The sequence below is a fragment of the Pituophis catenifer genome, unplaced genomic scaffold (assembly GCF_029215685.1).
Source record: "Pituophis catenifer annectens isolate HBS135680 unplaced genomic scaffold, rPitCat1.0.hap2 SCAF_1, whole genome shotgun sequence".
Lineage (NCBI taxonomy): Eukaryota > Metazoa > Chordata > Lepidosauria > Squamata > Colubridae > Pituophis > Pituophis catenifer.
Window position 1 is genome coordinate 281,700,453 of NW_027256881.1, and position 27,667 is coordinate 281,728,119.

Below are 27,667 nucleotides of genomic sequence, written 5' to 3' on the forward strand. Positions count from 1 at the left end.
AGGAAAGTGTTACAATTGAAATATTCTGGTTTTTTTCATGAAATTCTATACCTTACCATATTTGGTGTAAATTCTTTGTATTTCTGAATGTCCTTCTCTAGTTTCTTAACTCTCTACAATGTTCAGAAATAGGATTCCAACTACAAGAAGACAAAGGATATAATTTGACCCCTGGATTTCCCCTTTCATTGGCAGAGATCTACAGAATAAGCATTGTGCAACGTGGTGCTAAATTAAGCTGAAAATGATGGATAGGGGATTTTTATTTTCCATTTTCAAAGACCTCAGATGAGATGAGAAACTCGCAACAGATTTGTGTGTTTAACATAGCGAGTTTAGAACAGTTTGTAATCAATTGAGAGAGGGAAGAATGAGCAATAGTGCCTTACATCTATGTGAGAGATGGTGTTCATGGAGGGGGAACTGGTGTGATGGACTACAATGAAAATACAGTTTCCCAGGAAGAAGGGACCACATTCCAGACAGTACATGGGGGGAGGGGAGAGAAGAGGCAGCACAGCCTGGAGTCAGATAGGAGATAGAAGAGGAGGGTGAAGATAGCCACTCCCTAAAATCTCACAGGATATATTGGTTAGGGTACAAATAGTAGGTTAGTCTGGCAAGATTCTATCTATTGTGTACAAGCAAACGAAGAACTGGACTCTGGCAGAATTGTTCTTATTCTTCCCTAGAAAACCCTTCAGTCCCCTTTTTGCGACATGCAACATGCATGATCCCATCTTTCGGTTTTAATTTGTAATTGATTTTATTGGGGTGTTTTTAAATTGTGGGCCGAAATTATTTAATATCTTTTTAAATTGTTTTAAATTTTGTATGCTATGTTTTACCTTGGCTGTTCACCACCCTGAGTCCTGCTGGAGAAGGGCGGTATAAAAATCAAATAAAATATAAATATAAATATAAATATATTCTTGGACTTAGCCTGACAATCTGGGTCTCTAAACAAGGTCCTATCAGGATACTCACTACAACTTATGCAGTTAATATAGCATTTGTTTCATTTTTATTCTGTTTTACCCAACTTATAACCCATCTCTCCATTCAAATGCAAACACAAGGCAACTATTGATAATAATAAATTAGACAAACCAGTATGGTTTCTAACTTATTTAAACCATACATGATTAAACCAAATACTAAAATGAAAGAGCAGTTGAAAGCCTGGAGAACTTTTACACTCCCTCTAACAAGAGAGAGTAGAAGCCAAAGACAACTCCGGAGGGAGCACATTTCAGTCTGGGAAAACTGTCTCTTTCATAATAGATAAGCAAGTCTCTGGCAGTGGGTATTTATATACTATACTGTTCTCTGTTTCTGCCTGCCAATTATTTTTGCATTAACCACACCTACATCCATTTGGATACACCAGTTCTTGAGTCTGACATTTGGCCTGATGCCTAAGATGAAGGACCACCTTCAAAAAAAAGTTGCCTATCTCATCTTAGTGAAGACAAAGTCTGTGTTGCAAATTTCCCCTGGTTTCCTTATCCATAATTTCAACCAATAGTTGTCATGAAATAAGATGGGACTTTAGAAAGCTGTAGATTCCAGCACCTGCCCACTCTGCCAGTTTCTGATGTCTTAAATGCACATCAATGGCAAATCCGAGCTGACTGTCATGAAATATGCAATGTACTATCACTCTTTATTACATGCCATAGTCCCGTGATGGCAAATGCAGCACCCTCGCAGATGGCACGTGAGCTGCTGTCCCAGTTCAGCTCCACTGCGCATGCATGTGCGCCTCCTGCTGGCCAGCTGGTCTTCGGGTCTCTGCCATGCAAGCGTGGGGGTGGGGAATGTTTAGGGGGCATGCACACTTGCGTGGGGGGGCAGGGCAAGTAAGGGGGGGCACGTGCATGTGCGGGGTCCGGGGCACATGCAGGGAGTTTCTCCCAGTTTGCACCGGTTCTATAGAACCGGGAGTGGTGGGTTGCCCCCAGTTTGCACGGTTCTATAGAACCAGTAGTAAAACCAGCAGGATGCCCCACCCACCGACCTCAACGTCACCAAAATGCTTCTGCGCATACACAGAACCTTCTGTGCATGCTCAGAAGAGCGCGGCCCCATTGCGAACCGGTAGTAAAGGTAAGTAGAATCCAGGTAGTAAAGGTAAGTAGAACCCAACCCTGGGGTGCATGCGTGGGGGACACACGCAGGTTAGAGCCTGCGTGGGTGCTTTGGGCACTCAATACGGAAAAGGTTAGCCATCACTGCCAGCTGTCAACACTGCCAGCTATAGAATATTACGAGAAAATCTGTTTTAAAACCAAGAAAGTCCTTGATTTGAATTTCCCTTCTGCTGTAAGCTTGTTGAACTAAGAATATCTCCACTGTCTCAGCCTCTCATTCACCCTCACTCACAACCCCCCAGTTAATTGCCAGCCTTTATGAGTTGTGTATTAATTCAAAGCCTTCTGGAAGACATTAAAGATATTCTGTATTATTAATGGACACCATATTTACAACTTAATTTAAACCTGAGAATTTATGGACGAACAGTATTCATTTAGTACAATTTACTACAATTAGTACATTGTACTAGAATTTAGGACAATTCTAGAATTATGGCTTAGGGACAAAGGGACCCTGAGGTATTTTAAAATCTAAGAAATGGATTTTTAAAAAATGTTATTTTTAAATCTGATGATTACATTTTGAAGGGGAACTCCATATTAATTGTTTGCTTATTTTATCTCTAACCTTGCAGTTGATTATTTTGTAGAATCCTACTGAACTTGTTCCTGACACTGAGCCAAGACTAGACCAAAGTCCCAGAAGCAATCAGTTTCCCTATCAGGGCACACCATCTGGTAACATAATTACAAAACCTTTGATAAAATATATAGAAGTTCAAAGCTTCAGATCTGGCCTATTCTTTTTTTGTCACTTCTTATTAGTACTTTCCAACTGAAGATGTTCCCCGATGGCTTTCAGTAGTGCCTAATATAGAAGGAGCGCAATATTGTTTGATTATTTGATTGCTAGTTAGATTTCAGCATTAATATTCATATTCTTCCAACTTCCTAACTCACCTAGTCTTGCTAAAGAGACCACCATCAAAAGAAAATACAGGGAAGGATGCAGTGGTGAAATGTAAAATTTGTTACTAACAGTTCTGTGGGCGTGGCTTGTTGGGGGGGTAATGTGACTGGGTGGGCATGGCCAACTAGTTTTTTTTTTTTTTTACTTTTAAAAGCATTTTTTCTACAACCTCTTCAGCCAAAGAGGTTGCAGAAAAAAAGGCTTTTAAAATCCTCTGACGATCAGGCAACTCAGCTGAGATCGTCAGAGCATTTTTTTTTTCTACAACCTCTTCGGCCGAAGAGGTTGTAGAAAAAAATGCTTTTAAAAGCCTCTGACGATCCCAGCTCAACCACGCGATCATCAGAGGCTTTTTTTTTTAACTTTTAAAAGCATTTTTTCGGCCTCTGATCAACCTCTGATGATCGCGCGGCTCAGCTGGGCATGGGGGAGGGCGCAGGGATTTTTGCTACCGGTTCTCTGAACCACCCGCCGCCATCGCTACCGGATCGGGCGATCCGGTCCAAACTGGGAGCATTTCACCCCTGGAAGGATGTAATAAACAGATATAAACCAAAGATTAGGGATGATGGAGAAATAGCTTTGATGTGGGCTGAAACATGAACTTAATTCACACTTTTAAAACTAAGTAAACCAAAATGAAGTTATGGATTCCACAAAGCATAAATAAAATGGTGTGTGTGTGTGTGTGTGTGTGTGTGTGTGTGTGTGTTAAGGAATTACAACTCCCCATGACTAGAGACAGTCTCTAATTCTTCTGCAATATTCCTAAATTAGTCATTAGAATTTGAATAGTCAATCAACTAATCGAAGGCGTATTAAATGTTTTCTGTAAGAATTCTTTGTGCGTTATTTATTCTTACTTGGATATGAAAGCATAATTCACAGATCTCTACAAAGCACCTAACACATATCAGACAGCTGTCACTGATTCCTTAAAATTAGCTGGAGAATGAGAAATATACAAAAAGCTTCAAGACAGCCACATTCTTTTCCTTAGTTCTGGGACTTTCCTTTCTCCCAACCCCATGCTCTTCAGGAATATTTTTCAAGTGACATCAACTAGACAGAGACACTTCTATAAGTCCAAATAGAGCTTTTAATTCCCCAAAACAATGTTGAATTGTATTAATAAATTGAGGTCAGGGTTTCTACAACACATTGAACCATAAGTTTAACCAGCCATTATTAATTTTTTTTTTGCCTAGAATCTTGTGAAATCTGGCTAAACTAATTAGTTTATTTAGTGTGAGGGGTCCTTAATGCTCTCTAAGCTTGGTTGTTTTCCTACAGATGTTTCATTACCCAAACTTGGTAACATCTTCAATGCATGGATAATGTTACCTAGTTACCTAGTTGAAATGTCCGCAAGAAGACAACCAAATTCAGAGAGCATCAGGACCCTTAAATTCAACCCTTAGCTACAAATAATCTTCTTTATTGTGTTCGACAAACCAAAATTAATTAAGATAGTAATAATAGTTTTAAATTTCTGGGCATTTATATCTCGGAGGACCTCTCATGGACTATGAATGCTGACATGCTTGTGAAGAAGGCACAGAAGAGGCTGTACTTCCTGAGAATGCTCAGGAAGATAGATCTATCTCAGCATCTGCTTCTGTCCTACTATCGCAGCACCATTGAGAGTGTCCTGACATACGGCATTCTTGCATGGTATGGGAGCAGCTCTGCAGCGGACATAAAAACTCTACAGAGAATTATTAAAACTTCCCAGAATATCATCGGGCTCCAGCTACCAGCCCTGGATGACATCTTTGAATCTTGCTGTTTGAGGAAGTTGCACAACATTCTCAGAGACTCTTCCCATCCTGCTTACAATCTTTTTGGACTCTTGCCTTCTGGCAGAAGATACAGAACAATTAAAACTCGGATCACATGTTTTCTGAATAGTTTTTATCCCAGAGCTATAATTGCACTCAACAATGAACTAAAGGGCCACCATCAGTGAGCTGTTGGACAGCTTTACTTGGTCTGCTGTGTGGGTGGTTTAGGGGTGGGGAATTTTTGGTGGGTGAGGGTGTGTCTGGTGATTGCCATGTGTGTTGGGCTTGGTCTCTGGGTGTTATGTGAATTTTGTTGTATGGGTATACTGTGTATATATGAACAATGACAATAAACTTTATATAAAAAATAAAGATATTATTGGATAAGGATATTGTGCAGATACATTTTTCTAGTATATTGTCCTAATTCAACTTTCCTTATATGATCCTCACAAATATTTAGGAGGTGGATTAAGCTGAGATACCATAACTACATAATGCAATGTCATTAGGACCAAATATATACTAGAAAAGTATGTAAAAGACTTAAAGTCTGAGCATCACTTTGATAAATTATAAATAGCATGCAGAATCCTAGTTTGGATCTGGACAACATAGCAAGTAAGGTTTAAATTGTCTTTTCCATCTGCAGGATGGGTTAATACAGCAACTAGTTTGGTTGTTAAACCCAGACACTGAGAAACTTGGATAACAAGAAAATAAGTAGCAGAGTGCTTGACTCCACATGCCCTGTGTTTTCTGAATGGCTGCAAACTCAAGGCTTGTGTAACATATTCATGCACAAATTAGCCATCCACATTGTAATCTAATACAGGTAGTCCTCGATTTACGACCACAATTTATCTGAGCCCAGAATTTATCTTGCTAAGTGAAAAATTTGTTAAGTGAGTTATGCCTCATTTTATGATTTTTCTTGCCACATTTGTGAAGTGAATCACTGCAGTTGTTAAATGAGTAACATGGTTGTTAAGCAGTGGTGAAATCTTCCTTGGATCACCACCAGTTCGCTGCCCACGCATGTGCAGTGTGCACCAAAAGCACACTGCGCACGTGTAGCACATGCCAAAAGCACGCTGCGCATGCATGCACAGTCCACACCAAACGTGCACTTCGCACGGGGGAAAAAAACTTCACTAGGTAAGTAGAACAGCGAGGGGGGGAACAGCTGTGCTGCGTGATTTAGCTTTGCTAGAAAGCAGGATTTCCTGCTTTTTAGCGAAACTAAACTGCTCGGCACAGCTGATTGTCGGAAATACCGGTTCGGATGAACTGATAGTTTTTATCACTACTGGTTCGCCCGAACCGGAGCGAATTGATAGCATTTCACCCCTGTTATGAAGTGAATTTGGCTTCCCCATTGACTTTGCTTGTCAGAAAGTCTCAAAAGATGATCACACGACCCCAGGACACCATAACCATCATAAATATGAAACATTTGTCAAGCATCTGGTTGTAAATTACGTGATCATCGGGATGCTGCAATGGTCATAAGTGTGAAAAATGGTCATAAGTCATTTTTTTTCAGTGCTGTTGTAACTTTGAACAGTCACTAAACAAACTGCTGTAAGTAGAGGACTCCCTGTATGTTGTATCATCCATATCCACTTAATTTATAGTTCAGTGTGTTGTATGAATAAAAATCCTGGAGTTAATTGTATGTTTAGTGGAAAATGAAGGATCAAGTACTTTCATATCTTACAATTCTAATTTGTCTATGTATATTCTCCAGACTTCTGTCCCAAGAAGTAACTTACCAAATTGCATAGATGGAGACAGTCCTGGACAACAGTTGGAATTCTTTAGATATAAATTCCAGAGTATGCCTGTTTTCTAGCTGCAATATTATTTAAATTTCTCATTGCTTACACATGGAGCTTTAATAGATGAAGAAACTATGGCTCCAGTTAGAGATTCTTTCGTGCCTCTACCTTGTCTTTTGATGATTGTTTAGCCTCTAGCTAAAATAAAATTTAATTCAGAGAGGCCACACCTTGGCAGTAACTTCTGTAACAACACAGTCTTTTTGAATAAAACAATGTTTATCTGAAAGAGAAGCAAATCATCCCGATCTGAGTTCTCTCATGTCTCTATAGAGTTGCAACTCCAGCTTTTAAACACAGGATAACCATGGAGGAGCTTTTGCAGCTGAAAGGGTTAAATGAAACCCAACTCTCCTTTTCCTGTGCTGTAAAGAATTAGTAATCAAACAGAAGCTGAAGGCAAGACAGAGTGTCAGAGCCACTGACGGAGCTCCAATCTGAGAGAAGCTGTGGACTTGGTCTCCTCACCCTCCAGAAGTGGCATCAGTGAGCACTTTGCCCTGATTGACAAGCAGATCCAGCATCAGGTAAGGAGGGTGGGTTTTGCATTACAGACTAAATCGTGGTGCCTCTCGCTGTCCAGTCCTGGTTTAATCAGCTTGACCAAGTTTCAAAAGTTAGACGCGAAAGAGTGTCATGCAAAAGGGAGAACATTTAGGGATAAATATCGTGATTTTTGGCAGGCGAAGAAGAAGGAATGTTTACATGTGAAATTAACTTACAGTTAACTCGTTCAGAGCCCCTTTTTTTCTAACCTAACATGAAGCTGTGATACTTCAATGGGGAGCAGGTAGCCTTGCTTGTTTCGTATGAGATGTCCTCCTTCCAACCTTGTACATTCAGTTCATACATTTAGTAGAGTTTGCATGTGCTAGTTAAGACTGAGAGCACTTGTTTATAAGTGGGTTACTTGGTTTTTTTCCCCCTGCACCTGCTTTGTCTCCATTCTGTGTATTTTGGAAGAGAGAAGCAGCCACAGGAATAACCAGACATTCCCGTGAATGCCAGAAGCCAAGCCAACTTGGTTCGCAGCAAGGCAAGCAGCTGAGGGGGACACAAATTGCGGTGGTTGCCATCGGCTGATGAAAGAATCGTGTTGCTACAGGCTCATGTCGTTTTGGGAACAATTCCACAGATTATCTGGACTGGAGCAGTTGTACGTGTGTGCTTGATCCTGAAAACAGATTTGGAATTTTGTTTTTGTTTTGTTTTTTCTCTTTCTCATTTATTTATTTATTTGAATGGGAGAAGAAAATTAAAAGTGCTGGCAGGCTTTCCACGATCAGGATTTACATACTTGAATTCTTTATGCAGGTAGTCCTCAAATTACAACAGTTCTTTTTAGTGATGTTTGAAGTTACAATGGCATTGAAAAAAGTGACTTATGACCGTTTTTCACACTTACGACCGCTGCAGCATCCCCATGGTCATGTGATCAAAATTCAGATGCTTGGCAACTGGCATGTATTTATGACGGTTGCAGTGTCCCAGGGTCATGTGATCAACTTTTGCGATCTCCTGACACACAAACTCAATGGGAAGCCAGATTCATTGACTAATTTTACTTTACTGTTACTGTTTTTTACTGTTACTAATTTACTAATTACTGTTACTAATTTAACAACTGCAGTGATTCACTTAACAACTGTGGCAAGAAAGGTCATAAAATGGGCAGAATTCACTTAACAAATGTCTCGCTTAGCAGCAGAAATTTTGGGCTTAATTGTGGTCGTAAATCAAGGACTACTGGTATAGCAAAGCAGGGAAAGAGGTATATGTTACTTTCTATCTCAAGGACTTGTAGAGAGCAGCCTTTTAAAACTGATATTCTCCAAATACATTGGACCTTAACTTTCACAATTTGCATGCTACCAGGCTGTGATAGGAGTTCCAAACCTGGTATCTAAAGAGCATTAAAAGCTGATTCACTAACTGAGGTAAATGGGATGATAATTTTACCAAGCACAAGCCTGCTTCTAACGGTTCCATGAAATGTCAAGCATTCCAGCTATGTTCATTAAAGTTATATTGTAAAGTTGCCTTGTTCAGCCAAACGCTGCCACGGGTATGATAAGCTAGACCAAACATTGTAATATAAACAAAAATATAGCAAAGAGCAGAAGCTTGATATTTAAAGCTGCAGCAAGTTAATGCAACAATCTTCAGCCTGCGGGCAGACCTGGAAGTCATCGGAAATCTTTTCCACTCTCCTTAGCAAAGCAGCAGCCTGCAATGGATTGTTCAGAGAAATAAGGTCACCCTGTTGCTTTATCCTTCCTTCCTGAACCAAAGGTTGGGAGAAATAAGGGCACAAGATAGCAACAAAACTCAGGATTTGTTAAGCAGAATGAGTTATCATGAATGGAAGTGTGTATGTTAAGATAACGTAACAATCAAGATGATGATCAGCATAATTCCTAGAGGTACCCTGTTTCCCCCAAAATAAGACATCCACTGATAATAAGCCCAATCAGGCCTTTGAGCACATGTGCTAAAATAAGCCCTCCCCCCAAAAATAAGCCCTCTCCGAAAATATTTAAATGCATGCACAGCTGGTCCCCGCCATTTCCTCTGGTTAGGGTTAGGGAGACAGAGCTGGAAATCAGGTAAGACAGCAAGAGGAGTCCCGTCTTGCTCCACGTGCCCCAAAATAATAAGACCTCCCCGAAAATAAGGCCAACTGTTTATTTCTGGGTTCCAAAAAATATAAGACAGGGTCTTATTTTCAGGGAAACACAGTAGGTTTTGATGGTGTGAACATTATCCTTCAAAACCATGTTGATTTGGACCACAAAAGAGCCTGGTTCTTTCTATGTGGGTACTCAAACTTTTCCCACCAGGATTCCAAGCCAGTTTAATCCCAGAGACCTAAATCAACCTGAATAGCAGCAGATCAAAGGAGAGGATGATAGGTTTGTACCATGAAACAGGAGAGTGGTGGTTTTCATGGTGCAACTCCCCAGGAATTCTATACAATGAATTTTTGAACACTACTGCTTAATAACAGCTCACAAGTGCAGAGCAGGCATATACACTGGCTCCCTCTCTCACATCATGCACAATGTCCATGCTCATAGCATTCTTAAACAGAGATTTAGTTCTGCCGAAAAGAGGGCTAAACCAGTGTTTAAAACTAAGCTGACAGGTACTATGAGAGATGAGCAGAGAAATGGAAAGCACTCCCCTGCATTGTGCAAAGCTATAGTTGGGTTGCTTTTAAAAGGGGAGTCATGTTCAATGTTGTTTGAAAAGCATTAATGTCAAACCTGTATTTCAAAATAGCCTGACTTAATTATTGGCACTTCACCATGCAGGCCCCCACCCCGCCACACACACACACACCTGTCATTTGGAAATCAAACAAAACCTGGACCAAATTTTGACAGATGGCTAAAAGCCATGGACTGGCTATCTGTCAAAATTCCTCCCTGCCCTTATCCCATGTTAAGCGCTATCCACCAGTCATTAAATCGATATAACTAGGCCAACATAGAATTTGATGCCCCCTTAATAATTCCTGTCCTACCAGCCTGGTTAGTTAAGCAGATTTTATATCTATGATAGAAAAAAAATGATGCATTTAAGGAAATAGATGATAGGAATGGGTAGCTAGCACTTAACTAGCTACCAAGAAGAGGGAGAATTTCTTAGGAAGTTCAGAAGCTCTCTTTGTGCTCGTGCTTACAATCTCTTCTTGTTATCTGACTCAAAGAGACATATTTGGTCATATAAGCAGCTGAGTCTCCCATGCAAAACGTAATCTGCTTTTAAAGACATTTTACCAAACAGGATGCACTAAGAACTTTTATCAGTCACTACATGATTAATAGTGAGTTGGGTCACACTGAATTCTAAACCACAAATTGATCTATAGACAATAATGGCTAGTTTCACACATATCATATTAAAACCAATAAAGACAAATGTAGTACAACATGTGAATTTAGCTAATATTTCCTCTTAAATTTGGACTTGGATCAGATCCCCAATTCCTATGAAAACATTTGTGTAAGTGAGAATGTAGAACTGGTATCTGATATGATTGTCAGTTATAAAAGTGGCTTAATAACAGCACAATTTCATGAATCCAATCAGGATCAGAATAGTGTCAGTCACCTCTTCCATGATGTCTGTATGCTGTGTTGAAAATCATTGTTACCTAGACATTTGCTTGCTTGAATGTACGCAGTCCCCAACTCAGTGCAATCAATTCATTACAACATGAACAAATGTGAAAATGTATACAAACACACACACATTGTGACAGTGATACCTATATGTGGTAGGTGCTGCATAGATGGCTTCGCAATTAACTTGATATAAACCAGCTCACCATCCTTTTTGTATGGAGATCTGTGTCACTAGAGGCAAGATTTCATCTGTATAGGCACAACAGCAGGAAAAGAGTGCGTTTTTCATGGAAATTATAAAGTTCCTGACTCAAATGGTCTTACCTGCAAGGTTGGAGCCTGCTGGTTGCCTTCATAATGGACTAGCTGTCTGTCTGAGTACAAGGCAACTTCCTCTGTTTAGCACAAAATAATGAAGTTCAATTACAGCCCACGTTATAATGTTTAAGATATTATAGTTAAACTGATTGCTAATCTAGAATTTTTATGAGTGTAAGGATGTGCTTCTTTATTGTGCATAGGTGGCAATGCATTCATTACATCAGTGATCTGTCCAGTGTGAAACACAGTAAATGGAGCAAAGAATAAATATTTTCCTCTGACCCTGATTTCTTTTAATTCAGATTGGGGAAACAAATACCTTGGGGAGAAATCAACACTTACTGTGTCACTACCTCCTTGGCATGTGGTTCTTAATGATAATCCATAAGAACAGTGGTCTACCAATAAGTCATCATTACACTGAAAATGACCTTTGATCACTTTTTAAAAATCATTTGGTATATTATGATTACATTTAGCATACAAAAAGGCACAAGGTAATGACAAAACTTTAATTCACAGCAAATAATTTCATGGTGGCCTGCACTTCTAAAATGTGAACATCTTTTTCATTTAACAAATTAACTCTTTTGGGATGCTTTTCCTGCATTTACTGGTTGAATTCACACAGGCAAATCCCAATAGTTAACAGACTCTGGAAATAAACATAGACTGCTCTGTGCCATTTCACCATTCAAGACATCCTATACATTGAGTTTTATGTATACATCCTACACATAGAACTCAATGTACAAAATTATTTACTGTACTTATGTTTCCAAAAACTTCACTGGAACAGAAAGGCCACCACTTTAGAAGATTTATACGCAATTTACATGATAGTGTTATCAAAATGTAAATCCAACTTTGTGTGGCCTCCGTCATTTGGTTACTGAACAGACCCTCTCAATTAATTTGTGTTTCTCATATATTGACATTTGGACAGGGATTCATCTGGTCAAGTTCTAGTTTAGAAACAGATAAAGTTACCTTATTAGAAATAGATAAATGATAAAAAAGAGGTGTGTTTTACTCAGTGCCAGATCCGAAAGGAACCTTATGTAATTTTTGAGGGCTTATATCAGATGTTGCCATTCTCTTTTCTGAATTTAACAAAACCTAGACGTGTCTTCTGCCAACTGCTCCAATTGAAGACTGTGGGCCATAAGGCACCTTCAATGTCTCTTGTTCTTTTTCTTACATATGTAGGAAAAGAAGTATGTTCCTTTTATTATAGTTCACTTTTTGAACTAAAAGATTCATCCATCCACCCATTCATCCATTCATTCATTCATTCATTCATTCATTCATTCATTCATTCATTCATTCATTCATTCTTTTACAACTCAGTCTAGCTGACCAGGCCAGATTTGCATTCCAGAAGAACTGAGCCAGAATATCCATCATGCATAATACTTTATTCTATGTAATGGCTACCAAAGATTATAGTTCTCATATTTGTTATAACTTTCAACAAGCTTGGTCAGTCCTACTTTTCTCGTATCTCCTTGTACCTTTCCACAAAAATACTATTAGCTTATTAGTTCACATGGAAACTATCTATTATTCTAAAAGCCATCTTGTACGGAGATAAACATATCTAGTATACATATCTAGTTACACAGGTATGCATATTTAACATATTCCAATAGTTTATTCTTTTCTATCAGGATTCTATAATGCTACCAAGTATATTTCTCAAGTATTTACTTGATCAAGCGTATCCTATCATTGCCAGCCTTTGGTGGAATATATCATAGTACTTCATCATTAGAATGCCCTCCAGATAATTTGGATCATAAATTTCATTATTCCCAGCTGGCAATGGATAATGGGAATAGTATTCCAATGTAGCTCTAGGGCATCAGGTTGAGAAAGTTGTATAGTATTTAATTGCTTAATTCTACCCTGTTTGTAGTTCCTTGTTTAATGACTTGATTATAAGGGAAGAGCAATGCTTTATTTTTGAAGGGGAAAAGAAACTTGTGAATAAATACAATAATGACTCTAAAAATCAGAAATGGAATTATGCCATGCTATATTATAGAATTAGGACTGTTAAGAGAGAGAAACTTCAGAAAACCAAACAATAAGGCAGACCACAAATACTGCAAAACTAGTACTGTGCTATGCCAGTGCACATATTTTTATATAAAAATTTAAAGTTTTTATTTAACTTTATAAACATAACCACCATAATACATGCTTGGCAACCCTATGCCGGATCATTTTCCTCCCATTCAAATTTGACTTATCCTGCATGGGAAAATGTTGCCATACCACTGCATTGTTTAGACAGTGGTCTTCTTAGTCTGCCTGTCTTCTTAAAATAGTTTAATCCTGTTTTGAATGTTTTGTGATGATTCTTCATAGAACAAGCAGGCTTTATTTATTACAGCAGAGTTAGATTTTGTCAGTCAGTCAACTCGTCTCTCACATAGTTTTTGTTTGCACCAGATTCCAGAGCCAAAAAATAAGCAAATGCACACTCCCCAGATTGTATGCATTAGCATCTAAGGAGCAATGTCTAAACTTGAAGATTTCTTTGGGCTTCTCCAATGAAATGATTAAATTTTAAATTTTTATGATGTGTTCAATAAAGATCAATTTTCAGATTAGACCAGCGTTTCTCAACCTTGCCAATGTTAAGATTAATGAATTTCAGCTCCCAGAATTTCCCAGCCAGCATCCTGGCTGGGGAATTCTGGGAGTCGAATTCCATATGGATTAACAAAATATCTCATGGGATTAGAGAGAAACTATGGCATTTTTTAATCTTGACTTATTATTCATAAATTATATTATACTGATGGTAGCTATTAGTTATTGCATGATGATTCTATTTTAATATTGAATTAAAGTTTAAAATAGGAGATTTTAATATTTAGAAATGAACCAATCTTAATTTTCTTTAGGATTATCATTCCCTTAGTGAAAACAGAACTGAGATCTCTTACTAACCCTTTCTTTGTCCTATTCTAAAGTCTGATATTTCAGAATGGTGGAATGTTTGCTATATTCTTCTTTGGGGTAGATTTTACATTAGTCCCTTGTGCTGAACCAGATGTTAAAGGACAAAGGTTAGAAAGGAGGTGAAGTTAATTACTGGTACTATTGGCTGGGGTAAAAACTCACTGTGAAGGAATGAAAAGTGAATATTTCCTGCGAATCTTTCAGACTAAAAATTTGGCAGAAAGTAGAGAAGACTTAAAGCTTTTTTACACATGAAAATAAATGTCAACAAAATATTTTTGCATTAATTCAGGCATAAAGCACCACACAGTCATTTGCAGATTATAAAATCCTATGCAAGTTATGATCTAGTGTACACCATCAATGCACAAGTAGAAATCAGAATATTTTTCTCTATTCTGCATAAATCCTTCCCAGATGCAAGCAATGGCTTAATACCAAATAACCAGGGACATATCGCAACAGCTGTACAATCCGGACTTGGAGAGAGACTGGCACTATCCCAAATACAGATTCTGGACTAGAGAATCCTAGTTTATAGTTCCCCCTTCAGTTTACTATCTGGCTTGATAATAACATCCCTTTTCAGTACAGTATAATAACCATTTTAGCCAACCACTGAAACTGATCTCGTGTTAATTTTCAAATACTTGAGATTTTCAAATATAAGCCAAAAACAAATTATACATTTTAACATACACTATAGAGTGATAATTTTATTGAGCTACACACACACACCCAAATGTGGTAGTACTTGAATACTGCAAATTCCTGATTTTTATCTTTAGCAACAAGACTATTGCAACCAAGCTTTATTGGTTCCCTGAGGCATCCAATATTTGAAAACACTTTTATGTTACACCCCAAATAAATATCCATGGTCCTGAAGAGATATTTTGGGTTCTGGGATTGTCCAGATGACCCATTATCCCATGCCAACACCTTTCTGATTTCAATACAAAGTTTATTTCATTTTATTCTAGAGATAATTCAGATCTTACAGATCTGATGTATAGATAAGACTGCTGAGGAAGGAAATAACATTTTGGGTCTTTTATCCCACTCCTCACAAGGGGCTTCAGGTAAGAGAAAGAGCAGACACATTCTCCTTCTCCTTTCCCCACAACAAGGAGAGAAAACTAAAAGAAGCAAGATTTCTGTCAGAACTTCCTTAATAATCTTTATTAGTCCTTTTGGAATGTAAGCATCTGTCTTGAGATACTTTTAATGGGCTTGGCTCTATTCATACAAATATCCTGTACTAAATATGGACACTGATGAATGAATTAGAAAATTCCTTTCAGGGTTACCTCAATATTTTTCCTACAAGGAAAAGCATGTGAAGATTCGAGAACCAATCAACCAATCAACACCTCTCTTTTTTACCCAATAATAAAATACAAAGAATTGTCAACCAATCATTGTTTGGCTCCCAGCTACTTATTAACAGCACTCTCTCTCACTCAGGACTGATTTATCAATTAGATATTATAGATAAAGTGCCTAAGGCCCATGAAAATGTTTGTTTGTTATATGCTGCCCATCTCACCGTCCAAAGTGACTTTCTAAAATTTTGTTTTAATGAGAAGGCATAAAAATGAAGTAGAAGTTATTTATTGTATGCCTTCTAATAAATGTTCATTTATTTTCACTCTTTTAATAAAAAAAAACACATGAGAAATGCACAAAATGTGAACATCTATCCAATAATCTTATTTGTAACCTAGAGGCATAGGGCGGCTACTGAAATTTAGTTAACTTTGATGATGATGATGATTATATGATATACTATTTTCCATCTCTATCAAATTCAAAGAAAATATTGAAAATTATATGAGGTATACTTTTTAATACTATTCTTTTTATAGAGGGTGGGGCCTATGAAAGCAAAATTAGCTAGAGCCCACAAAAGTGACTCTGATCCCAGCCTCCCCAGATCTGCGTCAGGAATATTTTTTTTAATTAGCTTTGAAGAAATAAAAGCAAAATAAGTAAGCTGGTACCATTTCCTGTGGTTGCACCTGTGCCCTCCAAAGCCATTGATGCTGCTATGTGAATGTGGCTGCACCTGGCTCTTTTGCCCAATAAAAACCAAGGTACTTCTAAGGCAGGAAAACTAGAGCTGGAAAGCTTGTTTCCTGGAGCTCCCTTAACGAAAGCACATGTGCCCCATTTAGTGCAACAAAGGGAAACTAATTAATTGAAAGCTGTCACCTGACTGACAGAAACATGGGGATCAGATCTGGATTATTCAGTGAAATTTTCCTTCGCTTCTCAACCTGTGGCTTTACAATACTTGACAATGCTTTCAAAGGAACAAAAATAGTTATTCAAGATCCAACAATGGATCTTGGAAGCAGGGAACAATGCAAAATAAATGTAACAAAACATCCTGAAGGCCTAAGTAAGTGTTATATGCAATCACTAAAAGTAGTCCTTGATTGATACTGGCCAGTTAATCACCATGTGAAGTTATGCTGGACTAACAAAAAGTTACTTATGACCCACCCTCAATGTTATGACTGCTGCACCATGCAGTCATGTGATCACGTTTCAGGTGCTTGGCCTACTGGCTTGCATTTGTAACTGGTTGCAGTATTCCATGACTAGATGATCGTTTTCTGGTGAAAAAACACCCACTGGATAAGCTGGATTCAAATTTATAATCATGGGATTTGCTTAACACTCAAGTATTTTGCTTAATAATCATGGTGATTCAGTTAATGACTGTCATAAAATGGTCATGAAATTTATTGAATATTAATGAGGGAGAAGTCGTGACGTACGACTTCCCCCTCATTGGCCCAGGTTCCAAGGCAGAAGAGTGGACCGACGTGAGTGGCTGAAGCGCTGGTCAGCTCCAGGGGTTTAAAAGGAGCTGCCGGCATGTCTGTTGTGCTTTTTAAACTACAGGAATAAACTATTTTACTGCACCATGCTGCGTCCTGCCTCCTCGCTCTGACCCCACATCTAACAAAATTGAATCTGAACACATGGTGAATTACAGTGATTTATAACCAATATTCTGAGCTCAATTGTGGTTGTAAGTCAAGAATTACCCATAGTGTGAAAAGAACAGTTTTCAAATGAAAAATTCCTTTGGACAGAAAGAGTGAGCAGGGTTGAAGGAGGGATAAAGGGGCATTTAACTTCAAACCAGCAGACATTTTTCTACTCCAATTCACTTATGAAAAGAGATATTGTAATTTAATTTGCCAGAATTTATTGTAGTTCATAATTTCATTCTGTGGTTTGTACTGTACTGACCATGATTCCTGATATTTATATTTTGTATGGAGCTTAATAGTGATTTACAATAAAGTAATGACCTTCTGGAAAAGTATAACCTTTATGACATTTATAAAACTATTGCTTATTCATTTCTATTTTACTCTTTTATCCCTTTTATGGTCTTTGTCTTTATTCATTTATATATATTTTTTCTATTTTTTTAAAATACAATTCAGATTGTTTGTAAATAATCCTTGCTACTATTGTTGAATTCAAAAGCAACACTTGTTAGAGGATATGCTCTTGAACATAAGCAGAGTGTCAAAAAATACTGAATTTACAAAATGTCTCATTATATGGAAAATGCATTCATAGCAATTATTCATATGATGACTTACTATGAATAATGAATTACTTATAATATGAAATTATTAGAATACAGTGTTGACTTAGTCCAACTACCAATGAATGTTAGCAGACATTCATTCTCTCTGAAGTAAAGATAGTCCTAGTAATACATGAAGATTTTTATTACTAAAGAAGATCAGTATTGAAAATCACTCTAACTAAAGTACATCTTAAAGAGGGGAAAGCAGATGACAGAGAGAGAGACAGAGAAAACAGAAACAGAGAAAGAAGTAAACTGACCTATGACAGAGATCAACCTCTACCAGCAGATAGGCACAAAGATCTGTGTAAAAAGTTATGTCTCACAGGATAAAATCTGTTGTGCATTGCATTAGTGTGTTTGCATGCCATTGGCTCGCAATGAGGGAAACTGTCAAGTATTGCAAGCCATTGGCTCATGTGTCATATAAACACCAGTGGAGGCAGAGAGTGTCTCCACCCCTATGTGGAATGGAGGGGCTTACCCTGAGTATAAAACCCCCTCCAACCTTTTCCACCTCACTCTCTCTCGCTCTTGCTCTCTCCATCTCTCTCTTTTCATGTTTGTTCCTCATGAGACTTGATCTCTGTTGTACATAGTTAATATGATTTATCATATGAATAAATACGTTTAAGACATTTATTTATGCATCTGCCTCTGAACTCATCTATGCTCCTTCTATGCTCCTGGGTGTTTCTACGATCCCAATTCCACAGAATGGTAGCAGAGGATGGTTTCGATCCATCAACCTCTCTGTCATTGATCCATGACAAAGAGATGGGAGAGGGAAGCTTCCTTTGTTTTTTTAAAAAAGTTTCTCATTTTGAGATTATTTTCTTTTTATCATCTGCAGGACATAATGGTATTATTAATCCTACTGGTTGCACTGGCAGCGATGTCTCCATCTACATTGGCGGTAAGTTTTAAGGCCCAACTTTAAGAACTAGAATCAAATATAAAAATATAGGCCAGATGTTTGCAAAGGATGTAGAGTAATAAAAGAAAGCTACATGTTGTAGCTTTAGATGTTTAGATGAAGGCAGTTTAGGTAGGGAAAATCTGGGAGTCCTTGCCTCCTTGCCTCCTTTGCCCTATATAGTTGGTTTCAATTATCCTGCATTTCATGTGGAGTTTCTTCTAAGGCAGGGCTCTTAGGAGACCTACTCAGGTTGCCTGGTATCTTTTACTATTAGAGAAAGTGCATGCCAGCCAAAGCAGTATCATGCAAAATAGAATCCCACATGCCAAGAGAAGCAGTGGTAGTGGTGTCTTTGGCCATTTGGAGAAAGCAGCTCTCACTGCAGGAGAAGAACCAAAGAGTCAGGAAAGGATGAAATTCTGGAAAAGGAACTTTGTGTCAGGGTTCTGACCGATGCCCTAATTAAATCATGAGCCTTGAGCTAAGCTTCAAAAGAAATCCAGTTATTTATTAGGAGCTTCATGTCAGCACGTTACAAGTGAAGCCAACTCTGATCCCACTTAATTTATGTCCCGGCTCTGACCCTGTTTTCCCCCTCCCCCCAAGGTGTGTCATCAGTCACATTCTCCAATGAAGCAATTTCGTGGGTTGTAGAGATCACTCCCCTCCAGCCACTATGGGTAACTGTGGAGATGGCCTTGACAGAGAGAAGGCTGGAATGTGCATTTTATTTCGACTGAAGTGCTCACTCTCTGCAGCTGCAACATTCCTTTTCCCATCCCCTTTGCCTATGGCAATTCGAGAGCAGGTCAGGGATGCTTTGCGAGTTAACACTTTGCTGCAAACTCTATGAGCTTGGCTTAGAGGCCCAAGTTTTCCCATACTGCCTATCAAGATAAGAAGCAACACACATCTGAATATGAAAACTCATCTCTTCCTTGCATTGATTCCAAAGGTATATATTTTTGGTCAGTGTGGGAAACAAGATGTCCCCTTAATAGATCTTGATATGGCCTAGCAGGACTGTTCTTTTACTTTTAAAAATTAACTCTTTCCACAATGTAATGCTTGTATGTGAGGAAGGGAGTTTTAGGCTGGGGAATGGGGATAAATACCATAAAGTCTGCCGGTTAATGTAACCTTTCAATGACTTTAAAGTTTGGGTTCATAGCAAATTCCCTTGTTTGATTTCCCACTTGGTTTGTGTTTAGGATTAGAGTCTGATTGATTGCATTGTAAAAACTGATGGTAATTATTGCTTTTATAAACTATGATCCGCTGTAAATTTGTATGAATATTAAATGATGTTGATTGGTGGCTACATTATGGGACTGAAGGAAGAAAAATATAGAAATATGCAGAAATATGCCCTGAAGTGAATTTGCTACAGTGTTTGCCTATGCTGCTTGAGCTGATATATTCAAAGTGGCACTTTCATTTCCAAGTTAGGAGCAGGCTGACTTGAAAATTGTAAAGCATGTAATTGTAATGTAATATTAGAAATAAAAATGGGTGTGCCTTATGCACCAGCATGTTTAAACTTGCATGTTCATTAAAAAAATATGCATTTAGTTGATATTTGTATCTACCATCCTTCAAAAGTCTGTGGAAGTCTCCCTGTTCTGTTTCCAGACTACTTTTTAAATCAGCAAATGATAGACTGTGTTAGTTTTGGCAGTGGCATGGTTTTTTTTATATACATTTTATAATTATAAGCAAGAAGTAGTTGGTTTTATAATGTACACATGTTTTATAAAGTACGGTTCTTTATCATTTTTCAGGAAGCAGTAGACATGACCTTGTTAAAGTTTGACCTGTCAATTTAGAATTTCCATTTAAATGCTGAAGTACTTAGCTTGGTCTAAAATGTGACCAGTGGGACCAATTATCAAATACAGATCCTTTCCAGCAAGGTGCCTTCTATATGGGTTTAATCCCTGTCCATTCCAGGGTTATTTGATGTTATAGTTCAACACTTCTAGAGAATGTTAAGTTGGGGAAGATGTTTCTGACCAATCCTTAGATTGTACCAGAGGTGGGTTTCAACAGGTTCTGACCAGTTCTGGAGAACCAGTAGTGGAAATTTTGAGTAGTTCGGCCACCTCTGACTGGCCCCGCCCCCATCTATTCTCTGCCTCCTGAGTCCCAGCTGATAGGGAGGAAATGGGGATTTTGCAGTAACCTTCCCCTGGAGTGGGGTGGGAATGGAGATTTTACAGTATCCTTTCCCTGCCATGCTCATCAAGCCACACCCACCAAGCCATGCCACGCCCACCAAGCCACACCCACAGAATCGGTAGTAAAAAAATTTGAAACCCACCACTGGATTTTACATGCTCTTTTTTAAACATGGGTGGCAAAAAAGTGGGAGTACAGACAGGGAAGGGCCATAGCTAGCAGCACCCAGAAGTACCATATGGTTTATAGATAGCAACATTAAAAACATTAAAACATTAAAAAGTGTGACCATGCAAAATCTCTTCTTGCAGGAGAACTAAAATCCCCATAATCCTCATAGGCGACAGTACCAATAATGCACAGCTGGCTGTATTTTCCCAGGAGCACAGGACTAGTGCTCTCTGAAGTGAACATTAGTCTTGTTGTTAAGATATGGATATACTGTTTTTCTCAAAGGAATACTAAATCCGAGCTTAAAAAAACAAGTCTCGTGCTCTTTCAAAAGAATACAGTTCTTTTGTGGGTAATGTGGGAAGAAAAATCAGGTCCGCTTCCAAGCTGGGAATAAAATGGAGGCTGCTTAAGAAAGAAGGTTTATTGATGAGCACAGTATATAGTTCTGGGCAGTAGTGGGTTTCACTTATCTTCGCTACCACTTTGCTATTGGGAGCATGCGTGTGTGCGCGCTCACTTCACTAGTGTGCAGCACTTCTGTAGATGCGCAGAGCGTCCATGATAATGTCCGGCTGGGTAGGCGGAGCCTCCCGCCAACGCCACTACTGGTTTGCCCGAACCGGGGCGAACCTGTAGCAACCCACCACTGGTTCTGGGACAGCTGACAAAATGGGGTTGGGATAGCTGGGCTTTTATACATTTGGGGGGGATTTTGTGTTTGAGATGTTCCAGGAAGTTGTGCAATGTAGTGAGGTTTGTGTCTTTTGCTATTCTAATGGTGGTGGGTAAATCTTATTATGTCCAAAAGGTCATGTCCTGTCCTTGGGGGAATGTAAATTCTTAATCCCACCAATTTTGGGGGGAGCTGGGCTGAAGGCCTTTTGTTTATGAATAAGATGGCCTGGATTTCTTAATAGGCACAACATATCCATCTCTAAAGATTTGAGGCGTCTGCTTGAGGCTATGGGGCTGTTTTCTCCCTTTTTAAAGATTTTTCTCCATTTCTCCTTTGGGAAAATATAATATTCTGCCCCTTTTAATATTCCCCAAAATATTTCATTCTCGGGGGGGGGGGGAGGGGGGCTTCCCACAATTACGTCATGTAAGACCTGACAAGAACTTTAGACAGATTCCTTTATGGAAGTTAGTTTTTGGTTTCTCATGGAAAATCTGGTAACTCATCCATTTAAGAAATATCAATTCCATATTTGTACCAAATTCCTGAAATATATGGATACTGAGAACCATAACTCAGTTAGCAATATGTAATATAAATAAAATGAGGTTTCTTCACATATGGATAGATGAGAATCATTAAATCTAAATTTTGGGGGAAGGTGAATGTACAATACTCAAAATGAGTATTATTCCCAATTTAATTTGAGTGTTATTCCCAGTTTAATTTATATTCTGGGAGGAATTCCTCTCAGAATATAAATTAATAAATTGTTTGTTTAGAAATTGTTTTATGGGGCTCTTCAATTCCAAGAATATCTTTACAGAAAATGCAATTGTTAGTTAATGAGGGAGTATTCAGTTTTCTGAATATCAAGTGTGATATTTGCAGGCTGCCTGCAAAATGGTCAGCACCTGGGTGGCTAGTGCCCTGCTGGTGTCCTGTCACTTTAAGAACTCCCCTAGCCAATCCAGCAACTGGTGGCTGTAAAAGCTGAGCAGACTAGCAACTAGTTGGTGGTGGTTGTGTTGGAGTGAGAGAGAAGGTCATTTGTGTTTTGGGGGGGAACTAAACCGACCTGAAGCAGTCCAAGGCAAATAAAAGAGTTACTGTTTTTCAGAAGTAGGACTCACAAAGAGAAATAGTGGAGGAATAGTGGAGTTGTAGCAGAACTGGGAAGAGTGATATAGTAAACAGGGTGTATTAGCCTTTGAGTCAGTGGTGAAATCCAATTTTTTTTACTATCGGTTCTGTAGGCGTGGCGTGGTGGGCGTGGTGTGGCTTAGTGGGTGTGGCTTGGTGGACATGGCAGGTGAAGGATACTGCAAAATCTCCATTCCCACCCCACTCCTGGGGGAAGGATACTGCAAAATCTCCATTCCCACCCCACTCTGGGGCTAACCAGAGGTGGTATTTGTCGGTTCTCCAAACTACTCAAAATTTCCGCTACCGGTTCTCCGAACTACTCAAAATTTCCGCTACCGGTTCTCCAGAACCTGCTAGATTTCACCCCTGCTTTGAGTCCTTGTGGATATTGCCTAGAGGCCAGGGAGTTTGTTTTGGTTCTCTGGAATTTTGGAGCTCACTGACCTGGGTATATATAAAAGAACCTGTGACATGGAGCTATATTATCAAACTTATATATTGCCAAGTATCGAATATGGAAAGCCAATGAACGGTGTTAATTTTCCGATTTGTAACTTTGTAATATACATATATGGCACCTTTGATTAGATGGACTAATAAAACTATAGTATGTCTGAAAACAATTATATTGGTTAGAAAGCTATATAATGTCTAATAAAAACAAATTTGATCTGCATTCCCATGCTAAAGTGACTTTATGGGAAAATCCAACATTTTTAAAAAATGAGAAAATAATATGGATAAATTGAATGAAAGCCGGGACATTGACTTTGGACAAATTAATAGATGATGAATATGAATGTTTAAAAAACTGCTATTTCTTTATTTTATAGATATTTGTTATTAATAAATAATTTAATATGCAAAACGAGAAAAAGTAGAATAAAGAATTAGATATTCCTATTTTATCTAGACAGTGGGAAAGTACTCTTCTATAACAAGAGTGTCAATTGACCTTAATTTACATGTTATACAAGAAAAAATACTATATAGATTTAGGAAATTTCCCTGTATAGGAAAGGATTGCACCGGTATTCATCGTTAATTGGTTCTAGGAGGTGTGATGAGTTCCAAAACTGAAGAGTACCAAATAATTTTTTCCCATAAGGAATAATGTAGTGAGTTACAAAGCACCAGTCACTGACCAGTTCTAGCTTAGGCTCTGAGCAGGGGTGAAATGCTACCTGTTCAGACTGGTTCAGCTGAACCGGTAGTGATGGCGGCGGGTGGTTCGGAGAACCGGTAGTGATGGTAGCGGGAGGCTCTGCCCACCTGCCCAGTTGTTGTTACTTCCTGGTTTTAACCAGGAAGTAATCTGTTTTTTACCCTCTGCGCATGCCTTGTAACTTTGTAAGTTATGAAGGCACACTCATAAGGATATCTCATATCAGCTTGTGGGGCATGTTTGTACTGTCATAGTTGGAAAGGCATAAGGAGAAGGCCTTAAGCTTTCCTACCAATGAGCTATGAATGAGATGGAAACAACGTTGTGTAAAGAAGGGAAGAAATTGTTGTTTTCAAGAAAGAGTGATGGAATAGCTAAGTGCAAGTGGGAATGCACTCTCAGTGAACGTGGCATAATTAGCAGACACTTCTTTGTTGTGAAACTACAGGTAAATTAAGAAGGTTAGGATTAGATGACTCATTCTTATTTTATCCTCCAGACAGAAGGAGAAGACAAGGTAGATATCAATGAAAAACTTCTCTAAGTGCTTCTCTAAGACACAGACTTTGGCTTTCTGGTAAGATAAAGCTGGGATCACTCACCCCATTATGCCATCATGCTTTGCTTGGTTTTGGCTTAGCACAGTGTATGAATCCTACTACTGTGAGTTACAAACTATTGTCTATGATTTAGCATTTTGTCTGAACCAGCTCATTGTTCCACTCTTTATGGATTAAATAAGCAATGATTTAGCATAGTTATGAATCAGTCTGGCTCGCTCTTCTTAAGATTTCACTTGAGACTATATGTTTGGAATGGTTAGGATGTCAGACTTCGATGCTATCTCAAAATAAATGAATTTCCAAACTGCCAATCTTTAAGGAAATCTTTTCTTTAATTGAGCACAGCAACCGGATCATGACTCGATGCGGACAAGACTGACCTTTTGCCCCCCAATCCCTCCCTTTCCGATCCCCAAATCTCTGCTTCTCATTGGCTATCTTCCAAGTCATTCTCCAGACTTCTTGTCTCGTCATTTCCCAGGAATGTCTCCCCCCTCCTCGTTTCCACGACAACCTGGCTTCAAAGGGATTTAGCAGGCAAAAGTTCAGAGCTTATCTCTCTCCTCTCTATGTCAGCGCTGAGGCGCTGACATAGGAATTGTGTGCCTTCAGTTGTGCTTAACTGCCTTTAAAAACAAAAAGCAGGAATTACAAAATGGCATAACATCTCTTTCTAAAGTAAATCATGCTTTGCTGCATCCTTGACAGAACCAAGCCAAATATTGAATACCCAAACAATTGCTCCTTGGTATGTATTTATTTACCATATTAGTCTTAAATAAGGGATAATTCTAACATGGAGCTGAAATGGAAAATCTCGAGTTTAGAATGAACAGTTCCTGAGCACTTCCACACAAGGGCTTTGTACTGGTTCAAAACCACTCCAGATCTGCATCATTCGCATGATGCTGGCTGGTTTGGCAATTTGGCTCTGCTGCAATTGATTAAAAACTGATTGGGTCTGACTGGCTCACCAGAAAGACCAGGCCAAGAATGAACTCCACAGGAAAGCTATGGCTATCTTTATTGAGATTGGTATAATAACAGACTCTTGCAAGTCTGATTGTGCTGTGCTACCTCCTTTCCTAATTTATTACACCCATGTGAATTGGGTGTCTATCTGAGCTGCTTTCACCTATTTTTTTATTATTATTTTGAAATTAAGCCTTGTTTTTCTCATCACCTTGGTAACATAAGGGGGCATGCATAAGCGCACCAGCATGCCTACCGTCCCTGTCATACTGTCCCCATTTATATGTACTCATTTTATGTGTTTATGGCTATGTTTTCCTTATTTATATCCACTTATTTGTGCCATTTTTTTTCATGTGTCCATGTCTATGTCTATACTGATACTTGTTTCCTTGGACTTGTTGACAAAATAATAAAATAAATAAATAAATAACAGACCTAGCCTAGTCAAGGTCATCTTCCTTATGCTCTGCAGGACCAAAGCTTATTGTCTGGAGGCCAGGACTGTTTTATTTTGATGACAATATTGTGATTCTTTGGAGGAATGATGTGGTGGCCTAGAGGTGGAGCTCTTGCCTCACAATCAGGAGGCTGTGAGTTTGATCCTAGGTAGGGGCAGATATTTCTCTCTCCGAGTATATCTGCTGAACAAAACTCCACATTGGTGTCAGGAAGGGCATCCGGTCATTAAAACACTCTGCTAGCTCCATTCAGTTGCCCAGACTCTACCCCGCAAGGGATTATGGGGTTGCTAAATGAAGATGATTATGGTTGTGATTGTTTGGAATTTGCGGGTAGCCTGTCTTTCTCCACAGGTGAAACACTTAACTCGTCTCCAAGTCCTGGATTTCTTATCGCTCCAATTACCTTAGAGGGTCTTATTTGTGTCGCTTCTTTTCCAGTGCAGCACACATGTGTGAAACAGACAGTATCCTACCATTTGCTCATCATAACTCGCAGAAGAAATGTACATGTAACAAGGATTGGATTATTTTTATTTTTCTTCCTTAGCGGATCGAATTGTTTTGCTCACACACATACAAGATTGGAAGAGCTATTGATCATGCTGATCTCTCCATGTTCTCTGTGTTTTGAGGTTACGCAGAACTTAGGCCAATAGCAGAAAAGCTTCCTGTGGAATAATTGAAAGTAGAAACAGTAATGATAGAACGATGCTGGTAGGAATAAGGTCACATGATTTTAATGTTCCTCCATTTTTAAAAAAAGTTTTACTCCCAACAAAAGAGGTTCTTCCCAATTTCAACTTTCTTTTTCCTTTATTCAAGCAGAATAAAGCATCAACTTTATTTTGGCATCCATTTATAGAAAATTCAATTATGAGAATGGGTGGATTGTCCCTGAAGACAATCAGTGATCTGAACTAAACTTCCTGGCTTCTCTATAGGGCTCTGTGTATAGGGCAGGCAAAACCTGTTAGCGAATTTGCTACATGCAGTCCTGGGACTGATGGACTACTTTGGATTATTGTAACTTTCTAGGCACTAGCTAGTCTGCACTTGACCTATGAAAATTAATATATTGTTATTTAGTATGCTGCTCCTTCCTGCCCCGTCATCTGTTTCATCCTTCACTTTCATTTTATTGACCTTTCCTTGCCCAGCAGATTTCTGTTTTATACAAGTACCTTTCCATAACCATTTGATAACTCATGGAGTTATTATGCATTTTACATATGCTTACTGCCTTTCATCTTGAAAGCTTTTAACAAACCAGCTGCTGTCAGTGAATCAGTAGTTGCAGAAATGATGGCTTTCTTTACGATTGAAATGCTTTGAGCATTGTCTATATACATTTATTGACTCCATTTTAAGCATCTTCTGTTTCATCCTTCACTTTTATCATTTTATTGACCTTCCCTTGCCCAGCAGATTCCTGTTTTGTGCAAGTGCATTTCCATAACTACTTGATAACTCATGGAGTTATTATGCATTTTACAAATGTCTTTCATCTTGAAAGCTTTTAACAAACCAGCTGCTGTCAGTGTTACAGAAAATGACTATAAAAAATGATGGATTTCTTTACAATTGAAATGCTTTGAGCATTTACATTTATTAACTCCATTTTAAGCTCATGGCAAATGAGTGAGTTTCATAACTTTATATAAAGATTGGATATGATG

The 27,667-nt window shown here is 38.6% G+C and overlaps 1 protein-coding gene across 1 annotated transcript in view; it reads left to right on the forward strand.

Moving 5' to 3' along the window:
* Window positions 1-7,171: 7,171 nt before the first annotated feature.
* Window positions 7,172-27,667, forward strand: part of PAPLN (papilin, proteoglycan like sulfated glycoprotein) — a 90,413-nt gene continuing 69,917 nt past the window's right edge. Inside the window, exons 1-2 of the mRNA XM_070939733.1 lie at window positions 7,172-7,218; window positions 18,588-18,650. Coding sequence (XP_070795834.1) covers window positions 18,594-18,650 — 57 coding nt within the window. The 5' untranslated portion in view covers window positions 7,172-7,218; window positions 18,588-18,593. The remainder of the gene's footprint in view (window positions 7,219-18,587; window positions 18,651-27,667) is intronic.